Source organism: Malus domestica, chromosome 06 (genome assembly GCF_042453785.1).
Source record: "Malus domestica chromosome 06, GDT2T_hap1".
NCBI lineage: Eukaryota > Viridiplantae > Streptophyta > Magnoliopsida > Rosales > Rosaceae > Malus > Malus domestica.
This window is the reverse complement of record NC_091666.1, coordinates 34333061-34349252: the sequence shown is the minus strand read 5'-3', so window position 1 is coordinate 34349252 and position 16192 is coordinate 34333061. Positions and strand designations below refer to the sequence as shown.

Sequence of the window (16192 nt, the reverse complement as noted above, 5' to 3'; positions counted from 1 at the left end):
CATTTTAAAAACAAAGTCTGTTAGTTATGGTTTGTTTCATCTATCATCATGATAGATGGATGGATGGGATTTTCTTTTCAGTTATCTACGTATATATGGAACATAAAAACTTACCCCGATAGGTCTAAGGACTCAAGAGGTCAGGTTTCTTCTGATGATCATGGAGATTTTGGGAATGTTGTTCCCTCCAGCTCCAACCTAATGAGGGCAGAAACATGTATGTAAACGTAGTGTTGTATTATTGGTTCTCTCTCGGGGCTTGTGTAGGTTCAAAAATTTAGATTAACATAAAATATAGAGATCAACCATTGAGATTTGCTCGTTCATGGTCAACGGACGTACGTACTGTGTGGTCGTGAAAAAACCCTAAATAAAACTGTAAAAGCTTACGTCCTGGGGATGGGGGTAAACATCGAGCAACTTTCGAAAAAGGACGTGTCAACTTAATCAATCACGGCTTTCAAGCATTTGCGACGACCAACAACAGCAGCTGCGGCGGTGCAGTTCTTTACTCTGCCCTCCTCCACCCCAAAAACCCAAAAGAAAAAACAGTAGCAGCTGAGGGAATCCATTGAAAAATCCAAAGCAGGTTAAAAACTCCAAGTGCTTTGTATTAATGTGTGACTGTGAGAAATTAACCTTCACAGCTTAAATCAAGTGGAAATAATTGTTTGGCTAAAATGTTGCCTTCTATCTGGATTTAATGTAACATTCACAACCTACCTTCAAGTTAACATAAATATGCAACAAACAAGTATAATCCTTATATTCTTTTTTAAATGAACTAACTAGTAGTTTCATCACGGCAGTCCACCCTTTCAGGGGTCGAGAAGATCCACAGAGGCATTTCAGCCTCCCCACGGCCACCATCGTGTGATTCACGAGCATAAAAAATCGAACCATGACGTGCCATGTGAAATACGGATCTAGAATCTGTCTCCAACCACTGGTCATCCCGTGGTGGTTAATTCTAATCTTTATACCAATAGGACTAAAAAACCTGTAATATGTAAAAATAAATAAATAAATATCCACTAATCGTAAATTAAACCAAATTACAACCCAACTTTTCCAATAATATTTGACCAACAATGAAATTTTTTGACTGAGTAATTCATAGATAGAGATGGAAGTTGCTATCAATTTGCTTGTGTATATAGGTGGTATATTGTACTATTTGGACCCGTTTTCAGTGTCTAAATTAAACGATTGAAAGTTTTTTTATTTGAAAAATAAAATAAAAAACTGCATTCTTCTTTTAATAGACCATTACTCAGCAGTCAGCACCTCCAAACTCTGGCAAGATAATTAATCATCATAACTAAAATTAGAGAAAGATCATCTAATTAAATATAATTAATTATTTAACTAAGAGGGACAAAGAGTATTAAGGGGTGAGCTAGGCTCGTATTCTGTATGGAGGGATCCAATTATATGGTACGTACCTTTTGAGTTTTGTTGGTATCTTATGACAAGAAAGCGTAGAGATCTAGAGAGAGAGGTGCAGAAGAGAGAAAAAAAGAAAAAGAGGGGACAAAACCGCGACTTGTTAGCTTTAGAAATTAGAAATTTTGAACGGGTGTAGTAGTCTATAGCAGTAGTAGTACGTAGTACGTATATCTCATCGGTATGCTTTTGCTTGACAAAGAGAATGGCATGCATATATTCTGGGGAGAAGGATTTATCTATGTTGAAATTTGTTGTGAAATTTAGTGTGGATACCACACATGTGATTATATGAGGAAGCAAATTAAAATAGATTTTGGTAGCAACATTTACAAGTCTTAGGTGAAAAAGTCTTAAGGAGGTAAAAAAATTCTTCACGCATGTAAGGTTGTGTCGCATCAAAACCTTTTGTATATAGAGATATGTTTGTAACCTTATTATAACCATAGTCTGAAATATCGATAATATCGACGAAATATCGAGGATATTTCGGTTTTTTCGAATCACGGATATTTCGGAACATATTCATGTACATATCATACAAATATCGACAATATCGACGATAATATCGAAAAATATCGATGTTGGTAATTTCACTCACACTTCAGCAATATTTTGTCAAAATATCGGTGTAATATTGCTAAAATATCGATGTAAAGGAAGGGAAAGAAAAAAAGAAAAAAAAGGGAAAAAAGGGAGGAAAAAAAACACAAAGGCGATTTGAACCCCTCCCATTTTACTCCTCCAACACCGTAACCACCATATATCACTTATGTTTTAGTGACTATATGCTAAAATATTTATATTTATATGAGTGGCATGTTAACAATTACATGCAAAACTATTTTGGGGATTTATCATTTGATGAATACTCTTCACAATAAACTTATTCTACACATAGAGATGATGAAGATAGTGAAAATTTTGAACCTCATAGGAACTTTATGTGGTACTAAATCACTCATGTATCTTACCATGCAATGTATAAAGTGTAAAATATTGTAGTAAATCATTATATATAAATGATTATGGTGTGTTTAATCTTTTTTTCATTAATTACTACATATTTTCTACACTCACAATGTTTGCCAGCTCGCTGTATAATCAACTTAAATCAGTTAAATCCATCATGTAATGCATTTCCTTCTATTTTTTTTATAAACTAATAGATAATTGACTAAATAAACATTCTTCAAAGTTTCAATAAAAATTTCCAAGTTTTTCTTACAATTTCCGTGATTTTTATTCAATTTTTATTGATATCAATAATATCCCAATATTTCCATCTAAATTTCCATGTTTTTGGACTACCGATATTTCCGATATCATCGATATTTTATACCATTACAACACACAAGATCAAGAGAGAAGTAATAATAACAATACCATCCCCTCTTTTTACTTGCATCCTTTATGTTATACATTTACAAAAATAAACAGTATGATACATTGTACCATTTCCACTTCTATCTATAGCAAATATTATCTCTCTCATTTTTGTCCATTTATAACAAAATCGTGATATTTTGTTTCATTAATATATGTAAAAATATTATCAGATTGCCGTCATAGTCTCCAAGGTAGGGCTTACCAATATTTTATATTAATATTGAAATTAATGTCAAAAAGAATATTTGAAAGATGGATGAGATAGGAGATATACCTACATATGCACTGCTGAACATATATACTAATAAACTATGGTAACTATGGTTACTCCTCGGCAATAAGCGTCGTCCTTTTTGTTTTATTTCTTGATCACCATTTAGCTCCCTTGTAAATATATTTGACAACCTGTGTTGGTACTTTCCAGTCTCTGCGTCTCATCGCTTAACCATTTGCAGAGAAATGAGATTTCTCACACATATATTTACATGCATTTCAGGTTCTCTCTTTCGTGCATGCAATGATCTGCTTCCTTTTTCTCTCATACCTTGAAATTAGGAGTATATAATGATGCCCCTTTTCAGTTTTCACAGTTCAGTGTTAGCCAAACGCAAATGCAGCTTAACATTGTCTAAAAAGTCGGTCAATTTTATGTGCAGTATAGGTCATCCGCCAGTTACAGTAGTACTCTCCCTCTCTCTCTTAAATATGTCTCTATCCAGAGAGAAAGAGAGAGAAACTCTTATAAGAAAACCAATCTATAGTTTTAATATAATTAATAAACTTAGAAATTCAAGATATATGTTAGAAATTATATATATATAGTCTCTACTAAGTTAAAACGTCTATACCTAATTATGACTAGTTCGTTTAGCACGTAATCTTGTAGTGACATTTTGTTTGTTTGTATTATACTGCATATATATGGACCAAACATGTCCAAGATTCAACCACTAAGGGATGGGTAAGAGGTTGGGGACAAATTCTAGACTCGTATTCCACACTGTACATCTCGGGTTCAACTCGTGGCACTAGTGACCATAGAGGCTAAAATACCTCTATGAGTCTTCTTGACCCCCAAAAAAATTTAGAAAGATGGACTGTCGTGGCCGCCACCGGCTAATCCCTTTTTGAAAAAAAAAACATGTACACCATTCATTTACTCAATTTTACCTAGACGTACATACAGTAGGACAAACCTATACACGAGGTGCATTCATCGAATATATAAGACAATGTATAATATATGTGTGTGTGTGTATTATAGAAGGCTCTTTGTCAGTACATATTGTGCCGACACCAAACTGTTTGAGGTTAACTCTCCTTCCGGACCTTTCCCTGCACAATTCGCCACCAAATGCATTCGTAGCTATCGACACAAAAGATTGTCCTTGATGTTTGGCATTATATGCAGGCAAAGCTTTGCCCTAGCTAAATGGTCCCCTATATATTCACACGGGTGTAGGGTATGCGCGTAAATACATATTCTCACCATCCATATTAAGTCACAATCATATATGTACGTTTTTGTGCGTGTGTCATTCCACTTAGTATCTCATTTGAGAGAGTAAAATTAGATACTCGGTAGTGCTGCCTGATTAGGTCATCTCGTTCACAAATAATTTACAACCAAATTAACTTGGGCATAACCAAAACACAAAAAGATTTCATGTTCTTATAAAAGATCTCCTAAGAATGATGTGGTCCAAATATCACTACACAAGTTTTTCTCCTATTTCAGACTAATAATACGTTGTAATATATGATTAGTTGGTTAAGCAAGATATTATTAGGAGAAATATTCTCATTAATTCAATGCATAACTTTTACACTTTGAGTATTTATACAAAGCTATTACAACCATCACAGTTGTCATCACAACTAACAAAAAAGAATAACTAAACTAACAAACTAAACATTCCTTAGCCTCTAAGTATTATCCCTTGAAGGTGTAATTACATTTTTATCCTTAATATCCCCCCGCAAATGAGACTGGGGTATTCTCAGTTGGAGTTTGTCACCAAGAAGGATGAACCGAGGTTGTGACAGAGATTTGGTGCATATATCTGCCACCTGATCCTGTGTACAGATAAACTGCACAGAAACTTGATTGGCTAGAACCTTTTCACGAATATAATGGTAATCAATCTCGACATGCTTTGTTCGAGCATGAAAAATAGGGTTTTTAGCTAAGGAAATGGCAGAGAGATTGTCACACCAGATCTTGGGAGAACGAGGCAGAGAATAAGAAATGTCAGCAAGCAGTTTACAGATCCATGTGATTTCGACAGCTGTATTTGCAAGAGACCGATACTCAGCTTCAGTGGAGGAACGAGCAACAGTAGGTTGCTTCTTGGCACTCCAACTAATGAGAGAGTTGCCAAAATATACACAATAGCCGCCTGTGGATCTTCTGTCCAAAGAACAACCCGCCCAATCGGCATCTGAAAAGGCTTGAATAGAAGGAACTGGAGAGGACTTGGAGAACCATAATCCAAGATCAAGAGAACCTTTAAGATATCGGAGAATACATTTTACTGCTTGCAGATGCGAAAGTCTTGGACTATGCATAAACTAACATACCAAATTAACAGCAAAACTAAGATCAGGGCGAGTCCAGGTTAAGTACTGAGAGGGGTGCTGCAGGGCTTGGCACCTTCCATTTTTGCTTTTGCCAATAGATCCAAAATATACTTGGTTTGAGAGATGAAAAGACCAGAAGATGATCTTTTAACTTCAATACCAAGAAAGTAATGAAGAGCACCAAGATCCTTGATGGGAAAAAGAGCACTGAGTTGAGTGATGACTTGTTGACAGGCTGCAGATGAGGGTCCGGTGACTAAGATGTCATCGACATAGACTAGAATGAATACCGGAGTAGGAGAACTCTTGATAAACAGAGAATGATCACTTTGAGAGCCTTGAAAACCAAGAGAATGCAGAGGATTATGAAGCTTGTCATACCAAGCACGAGAAGCCTGTTTCAAACCATAAAGTGATATGTGAAGATGACAAACATGATGCGGTTTGGTTGGATCTTCAAAGCCAGGTGGCTGTTGCATAAACACTGATTCAGTAAGGGTGCCATGGAGAAATGCATTACTGACATCTAATTGATTGAGGAACCAATCAAATTGAGCAGCAAGAGTGAGAATGAGACGAATAGTCACTGGTTTGGCCACGGGACTAAAGGTTTCAGTGTAGTCAAGACCCTCTTGTTGGTGGAATCCTTTAGCAACCAAGCGGGCTTTGTACCTGTGAATAGAACCATCGGGTTTCCTTTTGATCCGAAACACCCACTTACATCCCACAAGATTATGAGATGAAGAAGGTGGTACAAGGGACCATGTACCAGTTGTTACAAGTGCATTGAACTCCTCTTGCATAGCCGTGCGCCAATGAGAGTGTTTAGAAGCTTGGAGGTAGGTTGTAGGAACATATTCAACTACAAGATGGGAAAGAATAGGATGCTTGGTTGCAGCTAGTGCTTTGGGTTTGAATATGCCAGATTTGGATCGAGTTTGCATTTGGTGGGTGTTGATGGGTAATATAGGCTGGGAACGGGAATTGGGGGAAGCTACAGAGGGTTGGAGCTGGTTTGAAGAAGCTGCAAAGGTGGGAATCTGGTTTGGAGAAGTGGCAGAGGGTGTATGGTGGGAGGTTGGATTGGGAGAGATGGTATGTGGTGTAGAGATAGAGTGAAATGTGAGCGATGAGGGAATAGATGATAGGTATAAGGGAGAGGAGGAGACAGGTCGGGATGGAGAAGATTGGAAGGTATGAAATGGAAAAGTGGACTCATCAAAGAGGACATGCCGTGAAATATACAACCGGTGAGTAGATGGATGTAGACACAGATAGCCCTTGTGATTTAAGCTATATCCCAAGAAGACACAGGGCGTGCTTTTAGGATCTAGTTTTGAGGATGTGTATGGTTTCAACCAAGGGAAACAGCTACAACCAAAAACCTTGAGAGATTTATAGTCAGGTTCTTTCTGGAAAATAGACTGCCAAGGAGAGGATCGAGATATAGTGGGTAACCTGTTTATGAGATAGACAGAGGTTGCAAAAGCCTCAACCCAATAAGCATGAGGCACTTTAGATGCTGCCAAGAGAGTTCGAGAGGTCTCGACAATATGCCGATGCTTACGTTCGGCACACCCATTTTGCTCGGGGGTATGAGGACAAGTGAGCTGATGATGAATGCCATGGCTAGCTAAGAACTGAGAGAATGCAGTGCTAACAAATTCACCACCAGAATTAGAACGTAATGTAATAACTTTTGTACACAGAGAATTCTCAACAAGTAATTTCCATTTCATAAAGGTGGAGAGGACATCAGATTTACACTTTAAATGATAGAACCAACAATATCTGGTATAGTCATCTATGAAAATGACATAATACCGAAAACCATGATGAGACAGTATGGGTGAGGGTCCCCAAACATCCGTATGGATAAGTTCTAAAGGCTTTCTGGTTGTACAAGTAGTACTAGAAAAATGAAGTTTAGAACATTTTCCTAGTGCACAAGTTGAGCAAAAAGCTTTATTTGAAGCATCAAGAACAGAAATACATGATTGAGAGGCCAACTTATTCATGATCTTTACAGAAGGGTGGCCCAATCTTTGATGCCAAAGATGTTTTGGAGCTTTGACAGAGGCAGCGAAAGCTTGATGAGAATGAGCAGGAGAGAATGATGAGGGAAAATGATAGAATCCATGTTGAACTGGTCCTTTAAAAAGCATTCTCCCCGAAGAAAGATCCTTCACAGTGAAGTGAAAAGGATAAAGATGCATAGAACAAGAATTGTCAATGAGAAATTGATTAGCAGAGAGAAGATTGTGCTTTAAATTAGGAACATGTAAGACATGCTTCAAAGCAAAAGATTCAGTAGAAGTATGTAAAGAGGATGAGCCAGAATGGAGAATAGGCAAACCTTTGCCAACTCCAATATACACTTGCTCAGGACCAGTGTAGGCTTCTGGATTCTGAATATTGGCATACGAGTTTGTCATATGGGAACTAGCACCAGAGTCAACAATCCAGGTAGGATTAGAAGTGGAGGTACCAGCAACCATTGCAGAATGAGAAGATTTGCCATTGTAGTTTTGATCCATGCGATGAGGACAATCACAAGCCTCATGGTCTAGTTGTCGACAAATCTGACAGAAAAACTTTCGATTGGAAGAGTAGGTATTGCGAGATCCACGATTGAATCTTTGATTATGACGAGAGTAGTTATTTCTGCCATTGTTGAATCTGGAATTTCCACGATTCTGAAAGTTGCCCCGATTTGGTCCTGGAGAATTACTGTCCACATTTCGGCCTTGATTGGAAAACTGAGAAAGATGCTGGGCAGCAAATGCTTGAGGGGTAGAGTTAGCAGGCAAGGGAAGAATACCAGCGGAGGAATTATAAGCCTGAAATGGTGCAGTTGAGACAGATTTCTTCCGATTGTTGAGTTGAATCTCCTTACTGAGAAGTAAGCCGTGTAATTCATCAATAGTCGTGGAACCAAGACGAAACTTAATAGCATCCACAAAAGAGTCAAATTCAGGAGGCAAGCCATGAAGTGTGACTGAGATGAGATCTGAATCTTCAACAGGAGCACCAGCACTTGCGAGGGCATCTGCAATTTCTTCAATTTGCTGGAGATATTGAGCAGCAGTCAATTCACCCTTAACAAGACTGCGAAGACGAGAGCGAAGCTCATGGATGTGAGACTGAGAAGCAGTGGCGAGACGCAATTCCAATTTCGCCTAAAGTTCGCGAGCAGAAGTTACGCCAACTATGTAAGGAATAAAAAATTCAGACAGAGTGGAATTGATCCAGATGAGAATGTTTTGATCATTCTCAAACCAAGTAACATAAGCAGGATTGAGAGTCGCTGTGCGATTGCCAGACGAATCAAGAAGATATCAAGGCGGCGCCACCGTGGTTCCATCAATAAGACCAGTAAGATTGTAGCGACGAAGAATTGGAGCAAATAAGGCACTCCAGGTCAGGTAATTTGTGGTTGTAAGCTTGATCGGAACCAGAGAACCAATATTTTGGATTGTAATGGAGGAAGAAATCGCAGAATTAGGGTTAGGAGGTGGATCGGTGGACTCAAAGGAAGAAGATGTAGCAGTCACCATAGCTGGATCGAGAGAGAAATCACGATCGAAGAGAACAAAGCATGATCGAGAACAACAAATCACGATCAAGATCAAGAACACGATCAATGGATCGAAGAAGATGAAGCGGTGCAAAGAGAAGCAGGAAAAGAGGATCGAAAAAGAGACGTCGTGAGACAAAGGGCGAGTGATACCATATTAGGAGAAATATTCTCATTAATTCAATGCATAACTTTTACACTTTGAGTATTTATACAAAGCTATTACAACCATCACAGTTGTCATCACAACTAACAAAAAAGAATAACTAAACTAACAAACTAAACATTCCTTAGCCTCTAAGTATTATCCCTTGAAGGTGTAATTACATTTTTATCCTTAATAGATATTACTCCCCCTTCTCCCATCAAAGAATGAGAGATAAAGCTAGCATCTTGTTGTATAAATATTTACCATGTGGAGGTTGAAGAAAAAAGAATAAAATGTAGGTAGCCAGGTAAAGATGAGGAAGCAGAGAATTGACTGAGGCTGGTAATTATTGGTAAGAAATCAGCAAGAAGGCTAGGTAGCTGCAAGAGGAGATATTGACAATACCTAGAGTGTGTGTGTGTGTGTGGGAGGGACAGTGAGACCAGAAGTCTTTACCTCCTTTGGTTAAATATATTTTTTCATGTGATTCTTTTCCGAAAATGAAGTTTTTACCTTATTTGATTCTCCGTAAGTGTGAAAGAATTTATCTATTACGTATAAACATATTTACAATCGCATGTTAGTGCTCAAACTTGAGCTTATAAATATTGAATTAGGTTAACCCTTGTCAACTTCGTATCTCAAATCAATTCTAAAATGTGAGAAAATTTAAGTTACACTATCTGGTTATGTTAACTCATAATGGTCGGACTAGCTAGCTGGTCAAGTCGATCTTACCCAAAATTTTGCCATGCAACGGAAATGCTACCCTAGATCAGCCCTCCAGGCCTGGTATAGACCAAGCCCACAGAACAGACCTAACCCACCCAACATATCTAGTTCACAGTTTTGGGCCCATTTCCATAACAAGTCAGTTATTTGGTGGATCCATCACAAAGACTGGGCCCGGAATCACATGATTGAATCTGAGCACGTTTTCATGGACTAAAATGCAAAATTACGTTTACGTGAACACGTTACCGACTTTGCTGACTTTGCCTCAGCATACCGTTTGATCTGAAGACCAAAAGTATGTTACTGGTCTCATGTGATGCTAGCACTGTACGAGGAAGGAGACTAATTTGTGTATTGATGTGTGGTAGGATACTTTTTATGTTAAAAAATAATAATAATAAAAGGTAATTAGAGAAGATTAATTAATTAATCGTGTAAAAAATGTACAGTAATCAACCTAGATTAAATCTCTACAGAGTTCATTAAACGACAACAATTCTAACAGAATCTATTTGGCCGATGAGAGCTTTGAGGTGGTGTGGTCTCAGAGGCTTAGACAATTTCCAACTTCTGGGCTAAAATATAAGGGCTTATTTGGTATCTTATTTGAGTTCAACTTTTTTAACTCAAAAACACTTTTTGAGTTTTAGATTTTGAATTCTTGTTTGGTAGAACTCTTTTTAAAAATTGGTTTCAAAACTAACTTAAAAACATAAGCTATTTCTTAACTAAAAGTAAGTTTTTAGAGTTTTTCTACTCTCTCCTCAACATCTTCTTTTGCTCCTTTGTAACCCTCTCTTTTTTCTCTCGCAACCCTCTCTTTCTTCTCTCCTCACGTCACACCTTGTCTTTTCTCTCTCCTCACCCTTTGTCTTGTCTCTCTCTCATTACACTCTTTTTATTCTCATTTCTCACCTTCTCACTGTAATTTTTTGCTCTCCCTATCCTCCTCGTCCTCTCCCTGTCTCTCTCTCCTCACCAACTATTTCCTTTCTCCTTTCTCTTTCCCAATTCTTTCTCTCCTCCAATTTTTGTTCAAGGAAGTTTGAATTCAAACTAAAAATATTATTTTTAAAAATTCAACCAAACAGATTTTTAAAATTTTGAGACTTAAAAGAATATTGTTTTTAAGTGATGTTATTTAAAAATTATTTTTAGGAACAACCAAAATTTTTGGGTAGGATACCAAACATGCCCTAAAAATTTTAGTACAAAAATTTAGGTTTTAGACCAGAAACAATTTTTTTGCTTCAACCCTTATGGCCTAAATTTTTTAGCCTGAGATTATTAAAGAATAAATTTAGGCTACTTTTTTTTTTAAAGTAATTTAAAAAAAATTATGTACACTATCATAATTTAATTTTATGAACATTTTAACTTAAAAATATTTAAATTCCGATAAATATTGAAAAATCACTAAATTTGGGTGAATTTTGAGTTAAATTATTTTTTTAATTATTTTAGCTGTTGGATTTAAATTTGGGCCGTTAGATTTTTTTTTACCGTTGATTTGATTATATTCTATCTTAGCCGTTGAATTCAATAAATCCTAAAAGACTTGCCCATGTGGGTGGGATCCTGCTGGTGGTGCCCACACCATTTTCTAGGCTAAATCCTGGCTTTTAGCTTTTAGCTCATACATTTAGCATGAGTTGGGTTGGGTTTGGAGAATGAATAAAACCTAAAAAATAGCATTTAGCCTAGGATTGGGTTTGGCTTTACACCTTTTTATTTTCTTATTTTTATTTGGTGTTAATATATATAAATAAAAATAAAAACCTGCGTTTGTGCAGGACCACCAAGGATGCCATGCAGCTGATACACATTTCAGCCGTTGATATTTTCAAATGCCCATGGAGGTATGAGTTGACGAGGGACACAAAATTATGTAGACCAGCACCTGGAGCCAATGCTTTCTATATATATACACACACATTCAATCAATGACGCATTCAGGATTTGAATTTTAGAGTATCAGTTTTAAAAATTCAAGAAAAATTCAATGTTTTTACTGAGGCATTTCTTCAAACGCTTGATGGATTTATACTCGTCTTTCATGTGCATATGACAACTGATATCAAACACATGTCGAATGGACATCCGCCCTTAGTCCCAATGAACATCTGCCCTGCACTCAATAATATCTACTTTCCTTTAATTTTGTTGCAGGCTTGAACAAAGATATGAGATCCACGTGACGTCTTTAATAATGAGTACCAACCACAAAAACGCCATAACATTTTGCAAACTTGCAAACTTGAGTAGGTCAATTGGCGAACGCAGTAAAATCATTCGTCCAAGTTCGAACCATTTCATGATACTGTCGTAATATTTGAAGCTAGTTATACTCTGTTACGTGTCAAAGTTTTCCATGATATAAGATATATAAATTGTAGTGTTTTAATGATGTTTAGAAGATCAAATACAACTTTAGGTTTTGAAGTTTTGTTTAGAAAATTTGTTAATTTCGTATTTTATTTTTCCCTTGCAACTACGATTGAAGACCATGTAAACAACTTCTAGGGTTATAATTTAACCATCTTTTGGTATCATTAGTTGCAAAACAAACTTCTGGCGTTCCGAAAACTCATTCAAAGATGACCGTTTTTAATCTCTTTATAACTTACGCTACATCAGGTATATACTATATAGTCATTGGGTGGCATTGTTTGTACCAATAGTACCACCACTTATCTTTTTCTGCTTCCAAAAGCCACATAGAGTACCACTTTGATTCTCCTACTCCCATGTGAATGTGTAAAAGTGCCGCACTATTTAGGCTTTTTTTTTTTTTCTGTGTCACAGACAAACCCTCCCCCACTTACCCTCTGACAATATTCTTCAAATTTGAGTAGTTTGTCAGTCACCACTCACTCACCTCGCAATTGCACTCAGACTCGGTTTCTCTCTATCTTCCATTCCTCTCATACTTTGTTGTTTGTTGTTTGTCGCAGCCGTTCAGATAGGGGAGAAGGGAATGAGAGAGATTAGAAGAGAAAAGAGAATCATCTCAATTGCATTCTGCATTGCCATATTTTTTTCTATATGCTTGGGGCTTACAGAGATCGACTTCAGATCTTATTGTTCGGAATCTAAAGACCATGTAGACTATTTAAATTGAATTCAACGGTCTATTTTAACTCATTTCGCTAGCTCATCTTACACAAATCAAGAGCTCCGATTTCTCTTTCACACAAACTAAGGGCTCGTATTTCCTGATCCTCAAATGATCTAAATTCGCTCAAAGCCAATATAATATATGTTATAATATAAGTGAAGATAAATATTTTTGAGCATCACTCTACTTAAATTGTAACACTGACACATGATGTAACGATTCGTTTCTTCAATTACATCACAAAATTTCTTTTGCATTGCATTGCATTACCCATTCATCTCTCTCTCCTCTTCCCGTTTTCCCAAAACAAGTCTTTTCTAACTTGTCGGTGCTATCCACATATCCATTTTTACTTTCTACATATCTCTTATTAATTTTTGTCTTTTAACCTTCTTCAATTCATTTAATTTGATGATCGAAAATTAAAAAAAAATGTATAGAAAATAAAAAGAAGGGTGGGTAGTATGCTCCTTCTAAATTTCCCTACTCATCAAAGTATAGGCCCACATTCCAACCATTTATTTATTTATTTTGGTACAGACATTTCCACCATCTTCATTTGTTCCACATTTCAAAATAAAGTTACCCACCACCATTCACTCTTGTAATTACTAGTTACCCTACCATTTCCTTTCTGCTTTTCTTGACTTTTACCCCTTTTCTTTTCTCTCTATAAAACCCCTCCCTATCTCCATCCATTTACAGAGATTGCTTTGCATAAGCAGAGCAACCCTGTTTTCTTCTGTCCTAATCTCTCAAGCCTCAGCTATGGCCGCATTGCTGAAGACTAGCCTCCCCATCATGCTCTCCACCCTCCTATTTCTCCACGTTCTTGGTATGCATACAAATCCATCTATGTATACGGAGTGTATGGTTTAGGAAAATAATTTCCGCACACACTCATCTCTCTGCACACTCTTATTTGTTACTCGTCGTTGAGAAAATGTGCGTGCGGAAATCATACTATATTCTATATATTCTCTCTCTGAAACAAAATGTGGCTTCGTTTCTTTTACATTTGATTTTTGCATAGACCAAGTTAATCTTCTAGCTTGATGATCTTTCCTGTGTGACCTAAATGCAGTATCGGTCTCCTCCGCCACAACACTGACAATGCACAACAAGTGCAACCACCCAGTGTGGCCAGGCATCCAGCCGAGCGCCGGCCAGCCCCTCCTCGCTCGGGGCGGCTTCACCCTCCCACCCAACAAAGCCTACACCCTCCACCTCCCTCGACTCTGGTCCGGACGCTTCTGGGGCCGCCACGGCTGCGCCTTCGACGCCTCCGGCCGAGGCCGTTGCGCCACCGGAGACTGCGGCGGAAACCTCTTCTGCAGCGGCCTCGGCGGCACCCCACCCGCCACCCTAGCCGAAATCACCCTCGGAAACGACCAAGACTTCTACGACGTAAGCCTCGTCGACGGCTACAACCTCGCCATCTCCATCACCCCCTTTAAGGGCTCCGGAAAGTGCAGCTACGCCGGCTGCGTCAGCGACTTGAACATGATGTGCCCTGTAGGCCTCCAAGTCCGCTCCCACGACAACCGCAGAGTGGTGGCGTGCAAGAGCGCTTGCTCCGCTTTCAACTCGCCGAGGTACTGCTGCACCGGCAGCTTCGGCAGCCCTCAGTCGTGCAAGCCGACGGCGTACTCCAAGATCTTCAAGGCAGCGTGCCCCAAGGCTTACTCGTACGCTTACGACGACCCCACCAGCATCGCCACCTGCACTCGCGGAAACTACTTGGTCACCTTCTGCCCTCACCACCGTTGATCTCATCTCTTCCACCTTAATTAATTATTATTACCTAGCAGTGAATCAAGTTAATCCATAGCAGGTTAAATTATGGGTTAATTAATACCGTAATACTGAGTTAATGTTCTGTTAACCTTCAGTTTATGGTTGTGGTTTAGTTGCAGGGTCTAGGGGTATCTGTATTTCTGCTATATTGTAATGTATGGATGTGATTAAATGGAAAGTGAGGGGTATTTTCATAAAATGAGTAATCTCAGTTCTCTATGACTGTGAACTGAAAAGTGTGTGCCGGTCCAATTGTCTGCAGACGGTTACAGATTTTCTCAATCACCTCCGATCCACACACCCAATCCAATGGCAGATCTAGATTTTAGTGTAAAAAATTCCGGACCGTTTGTTTGCCCTCCCTAATTCAGGAGCATTTGTCTGCCCTCGTTACTACTGTTCGTGCACCAGCATTCTCTCCGAATCTCTTTCACTAAGACCATCGAATCAAATGATCCCGATCTTTTAAAAAATCAAAACCGATGAACCGGATGGACCGGTTTGATGAAATTTTAAAAATCCGAATTACTTAATCCAATAATTTTGATGGAAGAGATTCGGCATTATTGGTCTTCCCTTTGAGCTTTGGGGCCATCAATCTATCAATCTTGCTTTTTACTACTACTGTTCGTGTTTACTCTTCCTGGTCCCATGTTCCCCATTGATTCCTTCATTCATGAACTGTTCCATCTTCCATAATTTCACGTGGTTGCTCGAACATAATTAATTGTAGATCGTCAAATTATGGTAACATCTGCAGACGTAAGAACATTTGGGGTAGAAACTTTCTTATCCGTTTTAGTAGGGTTGCCGTTTAATATTTATTTGTCATGTCTCAAAAAAATTGTATTACTTATTAAATAAACGATTGGCTAGCAACTAATGGGACAGAGATTTACTTTAAATTTTACCGTCCGGATTCCGGAGCTCAAGAACAAGGTAGTTTTGAACATTCAAATTAATTAAATCCGATAGTTCTTATTAACTTATTTTGTAGAATCACTTTACACAAACCAAAAACTTCAGTTTTTCTTTTGCACAAACTAAGAGTTTGGATTTCTTGGCCCTTAAGTTCCAAACACTAAGATCCAAAGAATCTAAAATCTACAAATGATAATATAAATATGTGGTAAAAGTTGCATTTTTGTCTTCAAATTAGATGCAATTTTTTTTTTTAAATACTTGCATTCTGACATTTTTGACAAAGCAGTGTTTTCTTTTAAATTGGGAGCTTATAATTATCAAACAAAACATTATATCCCGATTCCTGCAAAGTTCCGAGAACAATAGTTTTAAAATACTGACACGAACCGTCCTATAAAACAAATCACATTGGACTCAATCATCCAGACTACTTACAGTGCTCCAAGCATGGATGGATTCCACCACACAAACAGACACA

The 16192-nt window shown here is 37.9% G+C and overlaps 1 protein-coding gene across 1 annotated transcript; it reads left to right on the top strand.

The window, feature by feature from the left end:
* The first annotated feature begins 13667 nt into the window (after positions 1-13667).
* LOC103438081 (thaumatin-like protein) lies at positions 13668-14989 on the top strand. Its single transcript, XM_008376622.4, has 2 exons — positions 13668-13828; positions 14078-14989. Exons 1-2 carry the CDS (start codon positions 13762-13764, stop codon positions 14761-14763), a joined length of 753 nt encoding a protein of 250 aa, XP_008374844.3. The 5' UTR covers positions 13668-13761; the 3' UTR covers positions 14764-14989.
* Positions 14990-16192: the final 1203 nt, after the last annotated feature.